This window comes from Hyperolius riggenbachi, chromosome 2 (genome assembly GCF_040937935.1).
Source record: "Hyperolius riggenbachi isolate aHypRig1 chromosome 2, aHypRig1.pri, whole genome shotgun sequence".
Lineage (NCBI taxonomy): Eukaryota > Metazoa > Chordata > Amphibia > Anura > Hyperoliidae > Hyperolius > Hyperolius riggenbachi.
The window spans coordinates 48,173,580-48,193,369 of NC_090647.1; the positions used below are offsets into that span (position 1 = coordinate 48,173,580).

At 47.1% G+C, this 19,790-nt stretch overlaps 1 protein-coding gene across 2 annotated transcripts in view; it reads left to right on the forward strand.

Annotated features, from left to right (window-relative positions):
* The first annotated feature begins 8,465 nt into the window (after positions 1 to 8,465).
* The window catches only part of INTS4 (integrator complex subunit 4), a 41,871-nt gene continuing 30,546 nt past the window's right edge, over positions 8,466 to 19,790 (forward strand). Inside the window, exons 1-6 of one of the 2 annotated variants that reach the window (XM_068266764.1) lie at positions 8,466 to 8,543; positions 9,913 to 10,012; positions 14,906 to 15,103; positions 15,186 to 15,303; positions 16,477 to 16,583; positions 18,767 to 18,952. In XM_068266764.1, the coding sequence (XP_068122865.1) occupies positions 9,959 to 10,012; positions 14,906 to 15,103; positions 15,186 to 15,303; positions 16,477 to 16,583; positions 18,767 to 18,952 (663 nt within the window). In that variant the 5' untranslated portion in view covers positions 8,466 to 8,543; positions 9,913 to 9,958. The remainder of the gene's footprint in view (positions 8,544 to 9,912; positions 10,013 to 14,905; positions 15,104 to 15,185; positions 15,304 to 16,476; positions 16,584 to 18,766; positions 18,953 to 19,790) is intronic. The other variant, XM_068266765.1, reaches the window with a different exon arrangement.

The window sequence follows — 19,790 nt, forward strand, 5'->3', positions numbered from 1 at the left end:
CATCCGAGGCCTCCACCCTCACCACCACCACCACCACCCCTGTTCGCAGCAGCCGCCCAGCAGGGCCTGGGGAGGAGGCCAGTTCACCGTCAGTCGCCGACCTGTCATTCAGCAGTCTTTTGACCCCAGGCATCATGAGTCAATTGTCTGCTGTTGTTGGCGATCTTGAGGAGGAGATGCTGATGGGCACTTTGGGGGAGGAGGGATTGGACAGCAAGACTGTGGCGACAGTCAAGCAGCCCATCCATGCATCAGGAGAGGAGTTTGGGGGTCATCATCCCAGCAGGACATGTTTCAGGAGGGGGATGATGATGATGATGACACGGTGACAGACAAAGACTGGGTGCCACCAGCTCCAGGGGATGTCGTCATCAGCAGCTCTGAGGAGGAGAAGGAGGATGCGCTTGTGGGCCTTGCAAGGAGGCGCATCATTGCAAGCATTGGCAGCAGTAGGCAGGTCCCACAGCCTGCTGGTGTCTCAGGCTCAGCAGCAGCAGCATCTGCCAGTACCACCACCAGCCGCACCCAAGCCCCCGCCCCAACCACCACAGGGAGACAGGCAGCAGCGGCTCCAGGCCGTAGGGGGTTGTTTTTGTCACCAATCTGGCGATTTTTCACCATGCCCACAGTGTACAGCAAGTACGCCACTTGCAACCACTGTCAGCGGAAGTTGAGCAGAGGTGCAGACCCCTTAAAGTTCAGCACCAGCTCGCTCATCAACCACCTTGCTGCGAAACATTTCCACCAGCATGAGGAGTTCCAGAGGCTGAAGGCATCTGGTGCTGGCAGTGGCACCACACCCATCACTGCACAGCCTTCAGCAGCAGCAGCAGCAACAGCAGCCACCCGCCCTCCTGCTCCTCCAGCAGCACCAGCAGGAGTGCGGAAACGCACTGCTCCTCCCCCCTTTGCAACTCCTGCCGCCGACACTGAGGCCTGTTCTGGCAGCCAGTCCTCAGTGGCCTCCTCTGCTGTGTCCGCTGATTCCCGTGCCAGCAAAAGGCCACGGCAGAGCCTTTTGAGCGAGTCCTTCCAGGGGGTGGTTAGGGCTCTGCCTCCCAGCAGCCGTCGCGTGCGTCAGCTGAACGGCTTGCTGGCACGGGCCATGTGCTCCCAACTCCTGCCGTACACGCTCGTGCAGGAGGGGAGCGACATGCGTGCGCTGCTTGCTTGTGCAGCCCCAGACTGGCAGCTCCCCAGCAGACACTTTTTCGCCCGCAAGGCCATTCCTGCACTGCACCGCTTTGTGATGGCCAATGTGGAGCGAGGGCTGGAGCACGCTGTTGGTGAAAGGGTCCACGTCACCATGGACTCCTGGAGCAGCCGCTTCGGGACAGGCCGCTACCTGTCCTTCACTGTCCACTGGGTCAGCTTGGTGGAAGGGGGTGAGGATGGGAGAGCAGCAGCGGGCACAGCAGCAGCAGCAACACAGTGGGTGGTGCCACCCCGCAGGGTCAGGGGAACTGCAGCAGGTTCCTCCGATCCTCTGCCATCCTCCGGCACACCTGGCCAACCCCCCCGCCTCAGCAGCAGCGTGAAGGCCCGCCACTGCCAAGCGCTGCTGCAGTTGGTCAGCCTTGGGAAGACCAAACTGACGGCAACCCATGTGTTGGCCAAACTCCAGGAGCCGGAGAGGATTTGGCTGATCCCCAGAGGCCTCAGAGTCGGAGAGGTGGTGGCCGACAATGGGGCCAATCTGGTTGCCGCAATTGACAGGGGAAACCTGACCCACATTCCCTGTCTTGCCCATGTGCTGAACCTGGTGGTGCAGAAGTTCTTGCGCACCTACCAGGGGATGGGCGAACTGCTGGAAACGGCAAGGAACGTTGTGCGTCACTTCCGGCGCTCGGCTGCAGCCTGTGCGAGCCTGGAAGACGTGCAAAAGGAGCTGGAGCTGCCACGCCATCGGCTGATCCTTGACGTTCCAACTCGCTGGAACTCCACCCTGGCGATGTTGGAGCGTCTGGTTGAACAGAAGCACGCTGTCAACCAGTACCTTGCCCTGGCCACTGTTTCCGCCGCTCAGAGAAGGGACAAGACCAGCAACATCCCGTCCATCGTCCCCGATGATGACTGGATGCACATGCCGCAGGTGTGCTTAGTGCTGGCTCCCTTTCTGCAGGCCACTAACATGGTGAGCAGGGACCATACTATGGTCTGCGAGTGGGTGCCCCTGGTTTGTCTGCTGAACAGGGCCCTCGATGCTTTGCTGGAACAGAGAGCGGCAGCCTTGGACCAGCAGGAGCGGCAAGCAGCTGCACAGTCCACCTCTGAGGGGGAGGAGGAGGAGGACTTGATGGAGGTCCCTGACTTTGCTGCTGATGAGGGGGATCAGCACAGCGCAGCTGAGTTGGTGCGGGGGTGGAGAGAGGATGAGGCGGCAGAGGAGGAGGATGAGGACAGCACTGCCGTCGATGTGCCAGCACACGTGGCCCGCCTCTTCCCAATGGCAGCGCTCATGCTGACGTGCCTGCGCAAGGACCCCAGGGTGATCCAGATGAAGCAGAGGGAGGACATCTGGATCAGCATGATGTTGGACCCACGCCTCAAGGGGAAGTTGAGCCAGTTCCTGCCGCCTGCAGGAGGAGACCCAGCGCAACAAATAAGGGGCTTGCAGCAGGCCCTTGTTGAGCGCTTGGAGGAAGCCTTCCCCCAGCCTTCCACCCCCACTGTCCAGCCAGCACAGAGGCAGCAGCAGGTGCCTGCATCCAGCAGCAAGCGCCCCACAGACCTGCTGTCTCTCAGCAACGAGCTCTACAGGACTGTAGAGGCTCCGGCAGCAGTGACTAGAGAGGAGGTGCATGCAGCAGCATCCTCCTCCGGTCACAGCCAGCGCCTGACCCGCATGGTGGCTGACTACATGGGGTCCTACAGCGGGCTTGACAGCGATGCCCCTGTTGATCCCATGGAGTATTGGGTCAAGCGCCTGGAGATCTGGAGCGAGCTGGCGCAGTACGCCCTGGAAGTGCTGTCCTGCCCCCCTTCCAGCGTGCTGTCCGAGCGCTGCTTCAGTGCAGCTGGTGGCGTGGTCACCGAGAAACGCTCACGTCTGTCTCACAAGTCTGTGGACAGACTGACGTTTCTCAAGATGAACCAGGCGTGGGTGGAAGGCGAGTTCCTGGCCCCTGTTGTCGGCGAGAGGGGGACATGAACTGGCTGCCGGAAGAACCATCGTTAATGTGCCTTACCACCTCCTGGCTCCTGCTCACTAAGCCAGCCTGGTTCACTTTGACTATTACGTCGCCTGCAGCCACACATTTTACATCTACAGTGGGCTGCTGTGTACTGCCCTTCTGCTGTCTGTCTGTCTGTGTTTTCCACTGCCAGGGTACACAGAATTACCTTCTGCTGCCACTCTGCCACCAGCTATTACGTCCAACAATAGCTAATCTGTGTAATTTGCTGAAAAAAAAAATAAAATTAAATTTAAACAAAAGTTTTAATTTTTCTGAGGTGCCCGGTTTGAAAACTGTGTTGTCCCAGTTGTGTATTGGACACGATGTGGGCTGCACGACCGCTGTCTGGGACCTCCTGTTGTGTTTATTTACAGCCCTGGTACCAGGGCTATTATGTCACGCTGCCTGCCTCATTGACTGCCTGCTGCCACACACTCATCCTCCTCCTCCTGCTGCTGAATTTACCTCCTGCTGTCTGTGTGTTTCCACTGCCAGGGAGCACATACAATGGCGCTTCCACCATGCGCCACCAGCTATTTGTTACGCTCAAAAATAGCTGCATTTCTTTAAAAAAACAAAATATATATATATACTTTTTATTAATACTTTGTGATATTATTTTTAGAGGTGTCCGGGTTGAAAACTGTGTTGTCCCAGTTGTGTATTGGACATGATGTGGGCTTCACGACCGCTGTCTGGAACCTCATGCTGTGTATTTACGGCCTGGTACCACCGCTAGGTACCACACAGCCTATTATGTCTCGCTGCCTGCCTCATTGACTGCCTGCTGCCACACAATCATCCGCCTCCTCCTGCTGCTGCTGCTGAATTTACCTCCTGCTGTCTGTGTGTTTCCACTGCCAGGGAACACATACAATGGCGCTTCCAACATGCGTGCGCCACCAGCTATTTATTACGCTCAAAAATAGCTGCATTTCTTTAAAAAAAAAATTATATAAAAGAGAAATAAGTGAAGAAGAAGAAGACGATATAGAAGAAGAAGAAGAAGATATAGAAAAAGAAGAAGAAGAAGGAGAAGAAGAAGAAGATATAGAAAAAGAAGAAGACGAAATAGAAAAATAATAATAAGAAGAGGATATAGAAAAAGAAGATATAGAAAAAGAAGATATAGAAGAAGAAGAAGATGAAGAAAAAGAAGATGAAAAAGAAGATGAAGAAGATGAAGAAGAAGAAGATGATGACGAAGAAGATGAAGAAGAAGAAGATGATGAAGAAGAAGATGAAGAAGAAGAAGAAGAAGATGATGAAGAAGAAGATGATGAAGAAGAAGATGAAGATGAAGAAGATGAAGAAGAAGAAGATGATGAAGAAGAAGATGATGAAGAAGAAGATGATGAAGAAGAAGATGAAGAAGAAGAAGATGAAGAAGATGATGACGAAGAAGATGATGACGAAGAAGATGAAGAAGAAGAAGATGATGAAGAAGAAGAAGATGAAGAAGAAGAAGATGATGAAGAAGAAGATGAAGAAGAAGAAGAAGATGATGAAGAAGATGAAGATGAAGAAGATGAAGAAGAAGAAGACGATATAGAAGAAGAAGAAGAAGAAGAAGATATAGAAGAAGAAGAAGAAGATATAGAAGAAGAAGATATAGAAGAAGAAGAAGATATAGAAGGAACATCCCCACATAATCACTTGCTGTTGTTACTTGGAAAAAAAGATGTTTCTTGCATCATTCACCCTCAAAACAAGTGTTGGAAGCTATTTAAGGCCAATTCGAATAGTCAGCTCGAATAATGAGCTCGAATACCGACTCGAATAGTGAGCTCGAAGTCCGAGGTCGAATCGAATAGTAAAAAATATTCGACTCGAATATTCGACTGAATTCGAATAATTTACTATTCGAATTCGACCAAACTTGAATAATAAAAAGGGGTAACCGAGCATCCGATCAGAATTTCTGATCGCTCGAACGATTTTTCGCTAGAAATTGGACCGTTAGTGGCCACTTTAATGCTTACAGTGTGAACAGTCAGAGATGTCAGTATGCGAGCCAAATGTCTTCACGGATCCAAGACCACATATGGCTCTTATAAACAACATAAAAATTCTAAAGGTGGCCATACAGCTAGCTATTTGGCTGTACGATAAACCATTCATTCAACCACTTTATCGAATCGAGAGAGAATCAAGTGTGTTCCAGTATGCCGATCGATACAAAGTGGTTGATATCATGTGGAATTGACCAGCTTAATCTATCAAGCAGTAGATGGAAGATATCAGTTGATCGCACAGAAATAGGCTATTGTATACGTATCATTTGATCAACACTGAATCGATTTTGTCATTCAGCGCATTGGAGACACAACATATGTCAGATAGGATATTGATTGAAGTGTGTGGGCCACTACTTGATCGACTTTCGATCATACTGACGTTGATCGCCCAATAAAGTCGATCGCCTAGTCGATTGAATCAGAATCTCTAGATGTATGGCTACCTTCAGTGCACTCTGTCAAGATGACAGAAAACTATACTTTTATTCCTCCTCAGTCAATATTTCTTATGTAATTGGCTCGGGGTGGAAAAAAAGAAGCCAGGAGCGGTAATACCGAGCCTAACTCGGGGTAGCCGCCGGGGGAGGAATGGGGAGACAGCGCAGCATGGCGGTGTTGTAACTCACCTCTCTCAGGATCCAGACGCTGCCAGCCATTCTTCTTCCGGTCCTCGGAGGCTCTCAATCCCTCAGGTGAGATCACAGTTTGTCATCATGACAACAGACAGCGATCTCACTACACGGTTACAGCGCCATGCTGAGGACGGAGAGAGAATTGCAGCACTGGAACCCAGGGAGGTAATTCTGTGCAGGGGCTGCTGCAGATCTCACTGAGGTGTGATTTTTTTCCCCTACTTTTAAGGTCTAAAAAGGTCCGGAAAAAATGGTACCGCTTCTAGACCCTTAAGCCCAATCTACACGATGCAATTCTTTGTGCAATTCGGTTACGATTCTGTTTACGATCCGATTAAATCTGGCATGTCCGATTGGGATTCGATTCAATTTCGATATGCCATTGCAAAACAATGGCAAATTGAATTAAATTTAATCGAATCCCGATCGGACATGTCGGATTTAATCGGATCGTAAATATAATCGTAATCGAATTGCACAAAGAATCGTATTGTGTAGATGGGGCTTAAAATCCGGAAATAATCACACCGCCAGGGGGGTTAAACAGAGGATGAAAAATTGCCTTCTATAAGCTTTTTTGAGCGCCGGCGATTTCTAAAAACGCCCTGAAATCGCTATTGCAATGAATCTTTATGGGATAGTCCTTGTCAGCGTGTTTTGTCCGCTTTCTGCTTAGCTAAGCGCTGCATGTGCCATTTTCGGGGCGATTTCGCTACAATGGGCTCTATTCATAAAACCTTACCGCAAGTTTTCCGCTCAAAACAGCGGATTTTCCCGTCCATTTAGCAAAGTGGGCATTCATAAAAGCTGTTCCCGCATGAAAATCTACAATCCCCCAGCAGAGCGAGAAATTTCCGCCTTCTCCAGTGTTTTTCTAGATTTATCTAGAAAAAAGTAACAAAATGGCCATTCATAAAGTTTAGAGGAAGCGGTATGTGGACGGGAAATAGTATGTGGACGGGAAATACCGCTTCCTCTGATTTTGCGGATCACATACAAGTAAATGGGACAAACCTCCCAGAGAGAGCAGTGCACGGAGGGACTCTGCCGGCTGAAGTGTTTCCGCATGCCTTCCGACAGCTTACCGCCAGCTTTCAGCGGGAGATCTCCGCTCTTGCATCGCAGCTGGTAAGATTTTTTTGAATGACCACCCAGAAGTGTAAAATACCGCTGCGGTATTTTCCCTCCAGGAGTTTTTTCGCCACAACTTTTTTATGAATAGAGCCCAATGGAAGGTATAGAAAGAATGCAAAACGCTCACAAACCAATTTATCCGGCAATTGCGTTCACGCTTTTATGAATAAATACATTGTATTTATTCATTGCGGGCTGAAAGAGTTCACTTTCTGACTAACTCAGGAAGTGAAAAAACTAAATCGCTCTGCAAAAGCGCTTACAAAGCGCTTTGTACAAAATCGTAGAGTGCAGTGGAGCGCTGGGAGGAGGAAAAAAATGCACAAAAAAAGAAAATTGATGGTGTCAGCAGCCTTTCATTAGCTCTCAGCCATACATCTTCCAGTACAATAAGGCTAATTTCACACCAGGACGTTGCGTTAGAGGGGGCGTTAAGGTCGCATAACGTCCCCCTAACTCAACGCCTGGTGGTGCTGGATCTGGACGTCAGAGTGAGCCGCGTTGTGCAGCTCACTCTGGCGTCAGTGATGCCGTGATGCGCACTCTTGTGCGCATGCGGCATCACGTGGTCCCGCCGGCCAATCGCCGCACAGAGCGGCTGCTCCAGGAAGTAAACACTGCACGTCATAACGTGCAGTGCATATTAATTAGCCATGTGCCTGGCCGCTCTCCGCTCCTCCCCAAAATTACTGAGCATGTGCATGCAGTCTAACGCGGCTCAGCCGCGTCTAAAGTACTGCATGCAGTACGTTGTCTTGTGACGCAGCGTTACAATGTAACGCAACGTCCGCACTGTGAACAGCCCCATTGATTTTTCATTACTGTGCGGTGGGCTGCGTTACAGGCTGCTCTAACGTGCGCCTGTAACGTCCCACTGTGAAACCAGCCTAAGGGTAAACAAATGGTGTGTATTATAACAGTCTAGAGGCAGATCCTGTCTAACCAGCTGTTCAGCAAATTGCTACAGGATTTGTAAAATTCACCAACACTTAAAAAAATGACCTTGGTTGACCTGCTAGTCTGGTAACCCTGCACTAAATGCTGTACGTGCCCGAGGAGTGGAAGATAGCGCACAGTCTGAAATCTCAGGTGCATGGAAACTGATTGATATGAGCATTGCTGCAGGTATAGTACTACAAGGTGGTAGATGATAGGGGCACTATGGCAAATAATTGTAAAATTTAAAATATATGCAAACATAGACAAAAAGGAAGTATGTTTTTTCCAGAGTAAAATGAGCCATAAATGACTTTTCTCCTATGTTGCTGTCACTTACAGTAAGTAGTAGAAATCTGACAGAAGCGGTTTTAGACTAGTCCATCTTTTCATAGGGGATTCTCAGCAAGGCTTTTATTCTTTATAAAGCTATTCCCTAAAAAGGATTTAAAAAATGATGCTGGCCAGCTTCCCTGCTTGCTACACAGTTTTTTGGCAGTTGAACAGAGCAACTGCCATTCACTAAGTACTTTGGAAAATAAATAAATCCCTGAGAATCCCCCCATGAAGAGATGGACTAGTCCAAAACCTGCCGCTTCTGTCAGATTTTGACTACCTACTATAAGTGACAGCAACATAGGAGAAAAGTAATGTATGGCTCATTTCATTCCGAAGCCAGAAAAAAACAAAAACAAATAGATACTCACCTATGGAGAAGGATGGCAGTGGGTCTTGTATTATACCAGTCAGTGCATACCTTTCACTGCATCTGTGTGATTGCACACTGTATTATACCAGTCACTGCATACCTTTTTATTGCATCTCTGTGACTGCACACTGTTTTATATACCAGTCGCTGCATACCTTTCACTGCATCTGTGACTGCCGTTCGCCCGCGAACATCTCTGAATCCCTGGGGATTTTACTACTTCCGGGTCGCTCTGACCTGGAGTAGTACGCCTGCGCTGCCCGGCGGAGCGTGTCCTCGATCTCGCTCCTGTTGCCGGGCACGTTCTGCGCATGTGCGTGACGTCATGAACGATCTAGGACGCACTCCGCCGGGCAGCGCAGGCGTACTACTCCAGGTCAGAGCGACCCGGAAGTAGTAAAACCCCCAGAGATGTTCGCCGGGCGAACAGTTCGCCACATCTCTAGTCAGAAACAGTGTGGAGTGTTGTGTGTCCCTGCAGCTTGGCCTTAAAGTTGCAGTGGCCCAATTAACAAAAAATAGTATGGTCTTTAGGGGGGTTTAGTACTATGGTCCTCAAGTGGTTAAGAAGGCAAATCACACCAAGCATTGATTGTTAGTAGGAGGGCTTTTCTGTCTCTTTTATCACCCTATACATTCCTAATAGTTTGGGTCACCCTAAGCTGCTTGGATACTCTGCTTTATTTCCAAATTGAGTTTGACATATGCATACCTCCCAACAGTTAAGCCACGTCCATGCCACATCCCTAATCACGCCCCCGGCACACCCCTAGTCATGCATGCCATAGAAATTTCATAAGAAAAATATGTTATTTTATAATGCAATCCACACTGGTCCTTTCTATCCTGGGTCATTTTCCTTCATTGTAACATTTGAAGATAAGAAATATATACATTTAAAGGATGGGAATAAAGTTGAGTCAATTAAACAGATTTTTCAGTAAAAAAACAAAAAACAAAAACATAAATGTACACAGATCTGTACATCAGTCCTGAAAGAGGGACACATGAGGAAGGAAGAGGGACAGAGGGACAGGGTCCCCAAAAGAGGGACTGTCCCTCCAAAAGCGGGACAGTTGGGAGCTATATATAACTGTAATAATATTTAATTTAACTATAATAATATCAACAAAAAGTGCTAGAAGAAACAGGTAACATGCAACAGAGAGAAAGCTTCTATCACCATAGCAATGACGTACTGCTTTGCTTTCAAGCAAGCATCGTTGTCTTTGTCTTGGTTTTTTTTTTTTTTTTTTGGGTCCTTTCAACTAACTTTATTTACAACCATCATCCATTCTCACCACCAGGGCCTTCTGAGGAACGGTGGCCGTGCGGAGTCAAACGCCGAGAGCAATGGCGGCGCACCTGAAGAAACGCGTTTATGAAGAGTTCACAAAAGTGGTTCAAGTGAGTGAAGTGTGGGCGGCTGAGGGATGGGTGGTATTGCGGGTTGACGCCGGTATCCAGGTACTGCCAGCAGCAATGGCTGCAGATGGTGTGATGAGCGAGTCTGGCTACAGTATAAGGCTGGGGAGCAGCTCAGGCTGGTGTTATGTGACTGACGAACTACAAGTCACGGCATCTAGGTGTGTCACGGCTGGAGGCCAGATCTCCAGGGACTGACACACAGGGGCATACACCTATACATACAATAAATAATAATAATGGCACTAGATTCCACCAATAGAGCCCTCTGTGGTCAGAGAGGGATCTGTCACACACTGCAAATAAGTGTTTAATTGATTTAAAGAGGAACTCCAGTGAAAATATTGTAATAAAAAAAATGCTTTATTCCTCTTCCTGATTTACATTCTGACATCACATGGTGGCATTTTCACTGTTGGCAGCTGATGTTACTGGAAGTAGCTGCTGCTTGCTTTTTTGGCAGTTGGAAACAGCTGTATATCCCACAATGCAGCTAGGTTCACAGACAGGAAACTGCCAGGACCATGGTCCTCACAGTTTCCTGTAAGAAGTTTTGAATCACACAGTTCACGTTTCTTGTGGGAGGGGTTTCACCAGAATATCAGCCATACAGAGCCCCCTGATGATCAGTTTGTGAAAAGGAATAGATTTCTCATGGGAAAGGGGGTATCAGCTACTGATTGGGATGAAGTTCAATTCTTGGTCACGGTTTCTCTTTAACTTTAAAATTTATATAAAAAAAAAATCTATTAGTCCTTGTTCACACTGCGTTCCGTTTGTGTGGCGTGTTTTTTTTCCCGATTCCTGGTGCTTGGCTGGACGATTCGTTTTTGTGCTAAGCGGTTTTCTAGGCGTTTTTCCTGAGTGGTTTTGTAATTCACTCCCTGATGCTCGGAAGTGAACTCTTTGACCCTGAAAAGAATAAATACAATGTATTTATTCTTAAAAAACGCAATCGCTACACAAAGCTATTTTGTGAGTGTTTTGCGGTTTTCCTATACCTTCCATTGAGGCGGAATTGCTTCAAAAATGGCCCATGCAGCGCTTCTCTGAGTGGTTCGGAAACAAACCGCTCAGATATGAACTCTGTTATAGAGAATCATTGCACAAGTGTTCTTAGATTTTGAAAATTGCCTGAAAAAAGGGCAAAAAGCCCTTAGTGTGAACGAGCCCTGAAGCTGTCTGCCAGGCCTCTCCATATCTATAAAGTGTTCCCCCAGCGCTTGTGCAGAGTGTTGGTAGCACTCACCTGTCCGCTGGAACGCTCCTCCTGCGCGTTCTGGCAGACAGACACAGAACATTTAAATCGCACTTTTCTCCTGGCGGACGCAAAGCGCCAGAGCTGCAGCCACTGGGAAGCGCTCTATAGGCATTAGCAAGTCTTGCCCAAGGTTTCCTACCAATTAGGTGCTGGCTTACTGAACAGGCAGAGCCAAGATTCGAACCCAGGTCTCCTGTGTCAGAGGCAGAGTATCAGATTACGCTATCCAGCCACTGCCCATTCCTTGTGGCAGCCTGTACCCTGTGCTTAGTCACGTAACCTAGATGCCACAGGGTACAGGCGCCCAGCACGGTTGGAGAGAGGACACGGGAAGGAGTGCGCTAGCAGACAGGTGATTATGTGCTCAGCTGCCAATCTGCATGGGCCCTGGGGGAGCTTGTTTTAGATGGGAACACCTAGGGGTAGGTCCCGAAATCTCCTGCCATGCACCTTTCATTCAAGAGCTTTCCGTTTTGGAGCAAATGATCATTTTAATTGATTTTGGCTTGAAATAAATCAAAATTACGATTGGGCAGCCATGTTGTGGTATCAAGAAAATTGACAAGTGTGTGGAGATACTGCTCCCCTGGACCCCCTGTAGAGTATTAATGGCAACTGAGCACAATCAACTGTCTGCCAAGGGCGCTCCCTCCTGTGTCCTTCCATGAACCTCTTGCTTCTCCTTCAGTTGGGTGTCACGTCCTATATGCTAATTAGTGGTTGTACAACTACCTTGCTGCTGGTCTGTGGAACATGTGGACGTCCAATAAAAGATGCTAAACACCACACAGATCATCTATAGGGCCTGGTGCACACCAAAAACCGCTAGCAGATCCGCAAAATGCTAGCAGATTTTGAAACGCTTTTTCTTCTTTTTCTGTAGCGTTTCAGCTAGCGTTTTGCGGTTTTGTGTAGCGGTTTTGGTGTAGTAGATTTCATGTATTGTTACAGTAAAGCTGTTACTGAACAGCTACTGTAACAAAAAACGCCTGGCAAACCGCTCTGAAGTGCCGTTTTTCAGAGCGGTTTGCGTTTTTCCTATACTTAACATTGAGGCAGAAACGCATCCGCAATCCAAAATCTGCTGCAGCCCGGGAGTATGCGTTTCTGCAAAACGCCACCCGCTCTGGTGTGCACCACCCCATTGAAATGCATTACCCTAGCAGATCCGCACCCGCAAGCAGATCGCAAACCGCAGCGGAAACGCTCCGGTGTGCACTAGGCCTAGTAGCGTGATTCCATGGGTAGGAGGTTACCTATACAAATGCTTTAAAGAGAAACCGTAACCAAGAATTGACCTTCATCCCAATCAGTAGCTGATACCCCCTTTCCCATGAGAAATCTATTCCTTTTCACAAACTGATCATCAGGGCGCTCTGTATGGCTGATATTGTGGTGAAACCCTTCCCACAGGAAAATGAGGACCATGGTCCTGGCAGTTTTCTGTCTGTGAACCTCGTTGCATTGTGGGAAATAGTTGTTTGTAGCTGTTTCCAACTGCCAAAAAAAAGCAAGCAGCATCTCCTTCCACTGACATCAACTGCCAGCAGTAAAAATGTCACCATGTGATAAATGTCAGAATGTAAATCAGGAAGAGGAAAGCTTTTACAATGGACAAACACTGTCTAAATCATTTATACATAATTATTGTAAAAATGATGCACTTTTTTATTACATTATTTTCACTGGAGTTCCTCTTTAAATTACACTGCAATATGTGCTGTACATCTCTAGATTCAGACAGCGTCTTTTTTTTGGACCCATTATTATTAATTGGATTTATATAGTGCCAACATATTACGCAGCACTGTACAATAAATAAGGTTACAGACATTTATTGATAATAGGGGTGACTAGAGTTGTTACCATGGTGATAAGGCATGTAGTATTCAGGAAACATTTTGCCTCAGGCAAACCTAAAGTTGACTCTTCTGTCTTTAAGTTAACTCTCCAATCCTTAAAATAACTTCAGAGTTAAAGACAGGCTGTTCATTAACAGCGTGTGAAAATAACTACAGAGGAGGTAACTTAACTACAGAGGAGGTAACTTAACTACAGAGGAGGTAAATTAACTGCAGAGGAGGTAAATTAACTACAGAAGAGGTAACGTAAGGAATGAAGAGATAAGATAACTCTCTCGCTTGTGGAGTTAAGTTTTCTCTTGCCTAATAATCTCCACCATGATCTTCGTGAATTAAGGCCAATGGCCTCAATTCACTAAGCTTATCTCCTGTCTTTAATAACTCTTCTAGAGTTGTTACCATGGTGATAAGGCATGTAGTATTCAGGAAACATTTTACCTCAGGCAAACCTAAAGTTGACTCTTCTGTCTTTAAGTTAACTCTCCAATCCTTAAAATAACTTCAGAGTTAAAAAAAATGGAAAAACCGAGAGCCCGGTATAGTGTAGTATGTATTGGAATAGGTAGGGTAGATTAACAAGTAAGTATTATACTCACAAACGTGGGTTGCCGTCCAGGCAACCACTATATAAGCAGGTGGGGAGATTAGACCTGTCCCCACTCAGGATTAAGATGTCGCTCTCTGAAAGAAGAAAAGGGTGCAGCACCCTTCCACCCAGGGTGAAAAACTCGATATTGCAATGTACAGAGGCGCCAATAGGATAAAACACACTAGAAGGTTTAAAAATATTCGGGTGGTGGTGGTGGACCAACCGACCCAAAAACAGACTCGATGCTGTCGCTTAAGTCAACAACAATTTATTTACATACTCCGAGAACTGTGACGCGTTTCACGGGCAAGATCCCGCTTCTTCAGGCATTAAACAACAGGAGTATCACGCAGCTCTAGGTCCTGATAAAGTTTGGCACCTCTGTCTGTAAATTTGTACGCATTGAACTAGTAAAAAATGTATGTGTTGATGTTCCTGCATTCGCGGGAATGCATAAAAATGTACGCAATGCGTCCCGCCGACCTCCCAGGTCGGCAAGCTGCCAGCGGGGGACTGGAGCAGCAGTGAGTGACTACGAGGGCACAGGATGGCTGCATGGGGCTGGTAGAAGCCCCAGGTAAGTGAAACTCATTTTTTTATTTTACTTGGACATTCCCTTTAACAGCCTAACCTACTTAAAGACCATGCCTCCTAAAAAAATAAATGTAGGCGTTCCTCGAGACCAAAAAAATGTTTGCAGGGGTTCCTTGAGATCCAAAAGTTATTTACAGGGTTCCTCCAAGGTAAAAAGGTTGAGAAAAGCTGATTTAGAGGCTTGCAAGTGCTCCAGGCCAATTTATTTAAGCTATTTTTTATTTCTTACTTTTACATTTCCCTGCTTCTAATTAGTACTAATGTAATGTGTATCTATGGCCACTTGTCACTAGGGGTAGTGTGAGGCAATAACAGAGGACTTCTGCCCTCAGCTTCTATATTTTCTGCTAGTAGAGAGAGATCAAAGCATTCCAAGAATTTACAGCACGACGAGTTCAGCCGATGAAGGTAAAAAGCAGTGCACTCTGCAGATAACTCTGTTGAAGCTGCTAAGGGATTAATGCAGCCTTAGTGGTCGGAAGCTGATGGATAACTGACCTTCGCCATAGCCCTTAGAAACTGTATTCCCCGTGATAATGATTCTAGGCATCCTCTATCTTTTTTTGCAGCAGGCGCCGCTTGAAGATCTCTCGGCAAAGAAGCTGCGACTGACCAAACCCAGCAAGTCTGCTGCTCTTCACATCGACCTGTGTAAGGCCACCTCGCCGGCCGATGCCCTGCAGTACCTCCTGCAGTTTGCCCGCAAGCCTGTGGAGGTGGAGAGTGTGGAGGGGGTGGTTAGGATCCTGCTGGAGTATTACTATAAGGTAGGAGAGAACCCAGGAGGGCCCATCAGGCTTATCTACTGCTTATTGAGCAGTCATACTAATCCTGACTCTTCATTCTTAGGAGAATGAGACGTCTGTCAGGGTGAAGATTGCCTCGCTGCTGGGCTTGTTATCCAAGACTCCGGGATTTTGTCCCGACTCCATCGTGGATGATGTCATCAACTCTCTCCAGAATGAAAGTAAGAATCGCTTATCTCTCCATAGCACAAATCAGAACTGTAAGATTAGGAAAACTGTGATGAACAACAACACAAAGACTAGAAAGCTTCACCACTGTGTAATGATTTGATTTTTGACATTCATACCTTATCAGTAGGATGCTGCCCTAAATATATACTCGCCTCTTACATTTCCTATTACTGACCACGGGACTGCCAACACATATGACTGGTAATAAGCCAGGGTTAGTGCTAAATGTGAACCTGAAGCAAGATTAAAAAAAAGACTCGCCTATGGAGAAGGAAGGCTGCCCCCTGGTGAAATTATTTGAACTGCAGGTCCAATGCATCTTCGGCCTCCTCGGACAGCCTGTGGTAGTACTTGCGTTCCTGAGTACTTCAGAAGATGGGTAGATCCGTACACTCGGGAACGCAAGTGCTTCCGAAGCTTTCTGAAGGGTCCCCCACACACATACAAAAGGCATACATTCGGGAAAGCTTTGGAAGCATTCTTTCCTTCTCCCCACAACGGGACAAAAAGGAGATGGCTTTACGTGTAGTGTGCCACCTCCTTTAATTGCTGTAATTTGGGTAGCAATGTCTGTTACTATCAGGGCTGTGGAGTCAGTACAAAAATCATCTGACTCCAACTTTCACTCGGTGTTCAAAATTGCTACGACCTCGACTCCGACTCCACAGCCCTTGCATGGCTATGGATTGAGTACAAAAATCATCCCACTCCAGGTACCCAAAAATGTATCAGACCCTTCAACAGGGCTGTGGAGTCGGAGTCGGGGCAATTTTGGGCACCCGGAGTCAGAGTTGGAGTCGGAGTCGTGGTTTCGTAAACTGAGGAGTCTGAGTCGGATGATTTTTGTACAAAATCCACAGCCCTGTTAAGTATTAGACCAAGGAGTCGAAGTCGAGGAGTCAGAGCCATTTTGGGTACCTGGAGTTGGAGTCGGAGTCATGGTTTCATAAACCAAGGAGTCAGAGTTGGAGTTGGAAGATTTTTGTACCGACTCCACAGCCCTGCTCTTCAACACCGACTCCACAGCCCTGGTTACTATGCATTTTGGGTCAACTTGGAATGATTAGAGTCTCTACTATAAAACCACGGGCCGCTGTTTGCATTTTACCCTGGAGGTTGGTTTGTTGTGTTTGACCTACAGTTTGCTTCTGCTTTTCCCATAGAGTCCCACCAGGTTCTGGCACAGCTGCTGGACACGTTGCTGGAGATCGGCATAAAGCTTCAGGACAGCGCGGCACTACGGACCAGGCTGGTGGACGTGGCCTATAAGGTAATTAGGGGAACTGGCATGTGTAAGTTAGAGATGTGTCTGCAGCTTGATGGAATGTAGATTTTATGCACTACTAGTGAAGATGAGGAACTTTTTGAAAGTGAAATGTAATATGATGGTGGAGAAAAGATAAAAAATACGTTAAAGCGGACCTAAACTCAGAACTTCCTCTCTGCTCTAAAAGATATGCACCAGCATAATAACCTTCAAAGAAAAACATTTTTGTTACAGCTGATACATATCGTGCAAAAAATCTACTTCCTGCTTTCATGGAAGCATAACAAGGGTTAACATCCTGTGTTGCCCAATTAGCTGACCTGCTGTGGCAGAGGAGATTCCTAAGCTAACACAGCTGAGAGATCAAATTACTCCTTGTGCTTAGTCACAGATGAGGGGGGACATGCTAAACTCTCTAAATACATACAGGGTGCATTTCTCTGTTTACCAACTGTCCTGTGCAAGAGTTCAGGTCCACTTTAACAGATAAATATTGAGGTGTCCATACATTAACCGGTTTGTGGCATCGATATCTGCCCAATTCGATCATGAGATTGATGGCGTAACATGGCTGCCGGATCTATTATTTTTGATCAATTTCCGGCCAAATCGTTTGAAATGATTGATCCGGAGAGCTGTTAAAGTGTAACTGTCGGGCATAAAATCAAAAATCAATTCTTTATTTTTATCTGGTAAACAAGTAATATAGGGGTGCTAACCAGGCAATCCAAAAGTTACAATCACTATTACTTTTCTTGTTTATAAATGATCATTCCCCAGTTTACCTGACTCTTATTTGGTACGTTGCCGCACAAAGGAAGTTGCAGAGCATGCTGGGTTGTCTTTTTTTGCTTCTTTATTTCCCCTCAGACTTAACTAATGTACAGAAGCAAAAAAGGGCAACCCAGCATGCCCTGCAACTTCCTTTGTGTGGCAACGTACCAAATAAGAGTCAGGTAAACTGGGGAATGATCATTTATAAACAAGAAAAGTAATAGAGATTTTAACATTTGGATTGCCTGATTAGCATCCTTATTACTTGTTTACCAGGTAAAAATAAAGAATTGATTTTATGCCCGACAGTTACACTTTAAGATCATGCTTCAAAGGGCTCGGTAAGGTGCGCTGCTGTGGCATTGTTTGACATTTTGACAACTGACTGACTCCTGGCCGTTCTCCCCTATGTGAGTTGTCTTTCTTTCTCCCCAGTCCTGTGGTGGGAGTGGAAGCAGCTCACCTATCTGGCGCACGCGCCTCCTCTTCTCTCTGTTGCCCCTGGGGGCGCTTGTATCCCGTGACTCCATCTTATGTACTAATGTGACACACACGAGACTGGGTCATGGCGTAGTGGTTTTCCCTGACGATGGAGAAAAGACACTAGAGGAGTGGATCTAAGGAGCACTTACCAGTTTCAGTGGTGGTTGCAGGACCAGTAGCCAGCGGAAATATTGTTTCATCCCCATTCACATCGTTATGCCAACAATCATTTCGTAGCCACACAGGGTCCCTTTTGTCAAGGCACAGTACAGATCATGACCCTAAATGATTGTCGACCGATAGCTGGCAACTTATTGAAACTCCAGGCCAGGTTTGTGGATCACTTATTTTCTCCAGCATCCTCCAACTTTAAAATTCCCACTTTAGTTAAAAACCCCACTTTTTTTCCCCCAAACATCTTTAGAAATTAAACTTAAAGTGTACTGGGGGGGGGATTTATACATACCCGGGGCTTCCTCCAGCGCCCCCCCCTCCCTCCCCCCATTCCTTCCCTGGCTTGTCAATCCCTTGTCGCCCTCCTCTGACTTCTGGATCCTCAAAAACTGGCCTCAAAAACTCCCCCAGTCGGCGCATGCTTAGTCTGGCCACGCGAGCTCCCACGTTGCACTCTTGTGGTGGGAAATGTTCTATCCCGTAGTTCTGCACAGGCGACGGGGGTGTACGTGCGGCCGGCACAGTACGCCGCAGACTGGATGACTTCCCGTGGCCAGTTCTAGGAGGCGGAGGACAGCGGCAAGAGAGTGAATTGTGTGTGTGTGTGTGTGTGGGGGGGGGGGGGGGCCTGGAGGAAGCCCCAGGTATAAAGCTTTTCTGTCCCTTCAACTCAGGTTCACTTTAAATGAAATTAGCCACACCATTTTAACATTGCAGATTTTGTAACACTGAGCTGTAATTTGTCCTTTTTGCAGCATTTATCGGACACTTTTCATGGGGTCAGGAACAAGTGTCTGCAGCTGCTGGGCTGTCTCGGCTCTGTAGAAAAAATTGTCCCAAAAGAGACAGAAACCACAGCGACCAAAGACGTGCAGAAGATCATCGGAGATTATTTCAATGACCAGGACCCCCGAGTGCGCACGGCCGCTATAAAAGCCATGGTGAGTTTTCGTTTCTGGCATTTAATGTGTCTAAGGACATTGTCTTTGGTTTCCCGGCTCAGAATGTGTATTTCAGAGCCGCAGTTTGGACTCCTCTTCCTCCATTTCCTCAACTGCTGCTGGGCTAAAGTTCTGAATAAGAACTGACATGGAACCTCACAGGGAATCATTCATGTACATGTCTATATTATATCACAGCAACAGCATTGGCCCGTCCATACCTTCAAGCGCACTTGATGAAAGTGTGGATGACTAAATGTTGTGCATGCTGTTACTGCGATATAAGTAAAAGCAGAATGTGCAACTTAATCAAGTGGTGCCCCAGATCTCTCTCTCTCTCTCTCTCTCTCTCTCTCTCTCTCTCTCTCTCTCTCTCTCTCTCTCTCTCTCTCTCTCTCTCTCTCTCTCACTTCCTCCTCCTCCTCCTCTACAGTCGCTGTGGTTTCTCCCCATGTTCACATCAGCCAATCACGGATCAGCGGGTGCCCAACGCGATCGCACATGCGCACACACGCGATCGCTCACAGCAGCAAAATAAACAGGAAATGCTTATCTACGCCCCTGTGACTCGGTGAATTTTAAAGCGGCGTAGATAAGCGTGGCAGAGGTTGCCAAGTGGTTAAGGCAGATCATTGTTTACATGCAGTAGACCGTCCAACATTTCTGTACACCAGTTACTTCCTGCTCTGACAGAACATAGGAAGGCGGAATTAGAGTTTAGCAGGAGCAGGGCAGGGAGTTTGTTTTGTTCATAAATGTTGCTCATCTGTTGTATGCAGACAGTGGACGTACAGCAGTGCCATGCGCATCAATCAGTATCAGTCAGGTCTTATGGTCT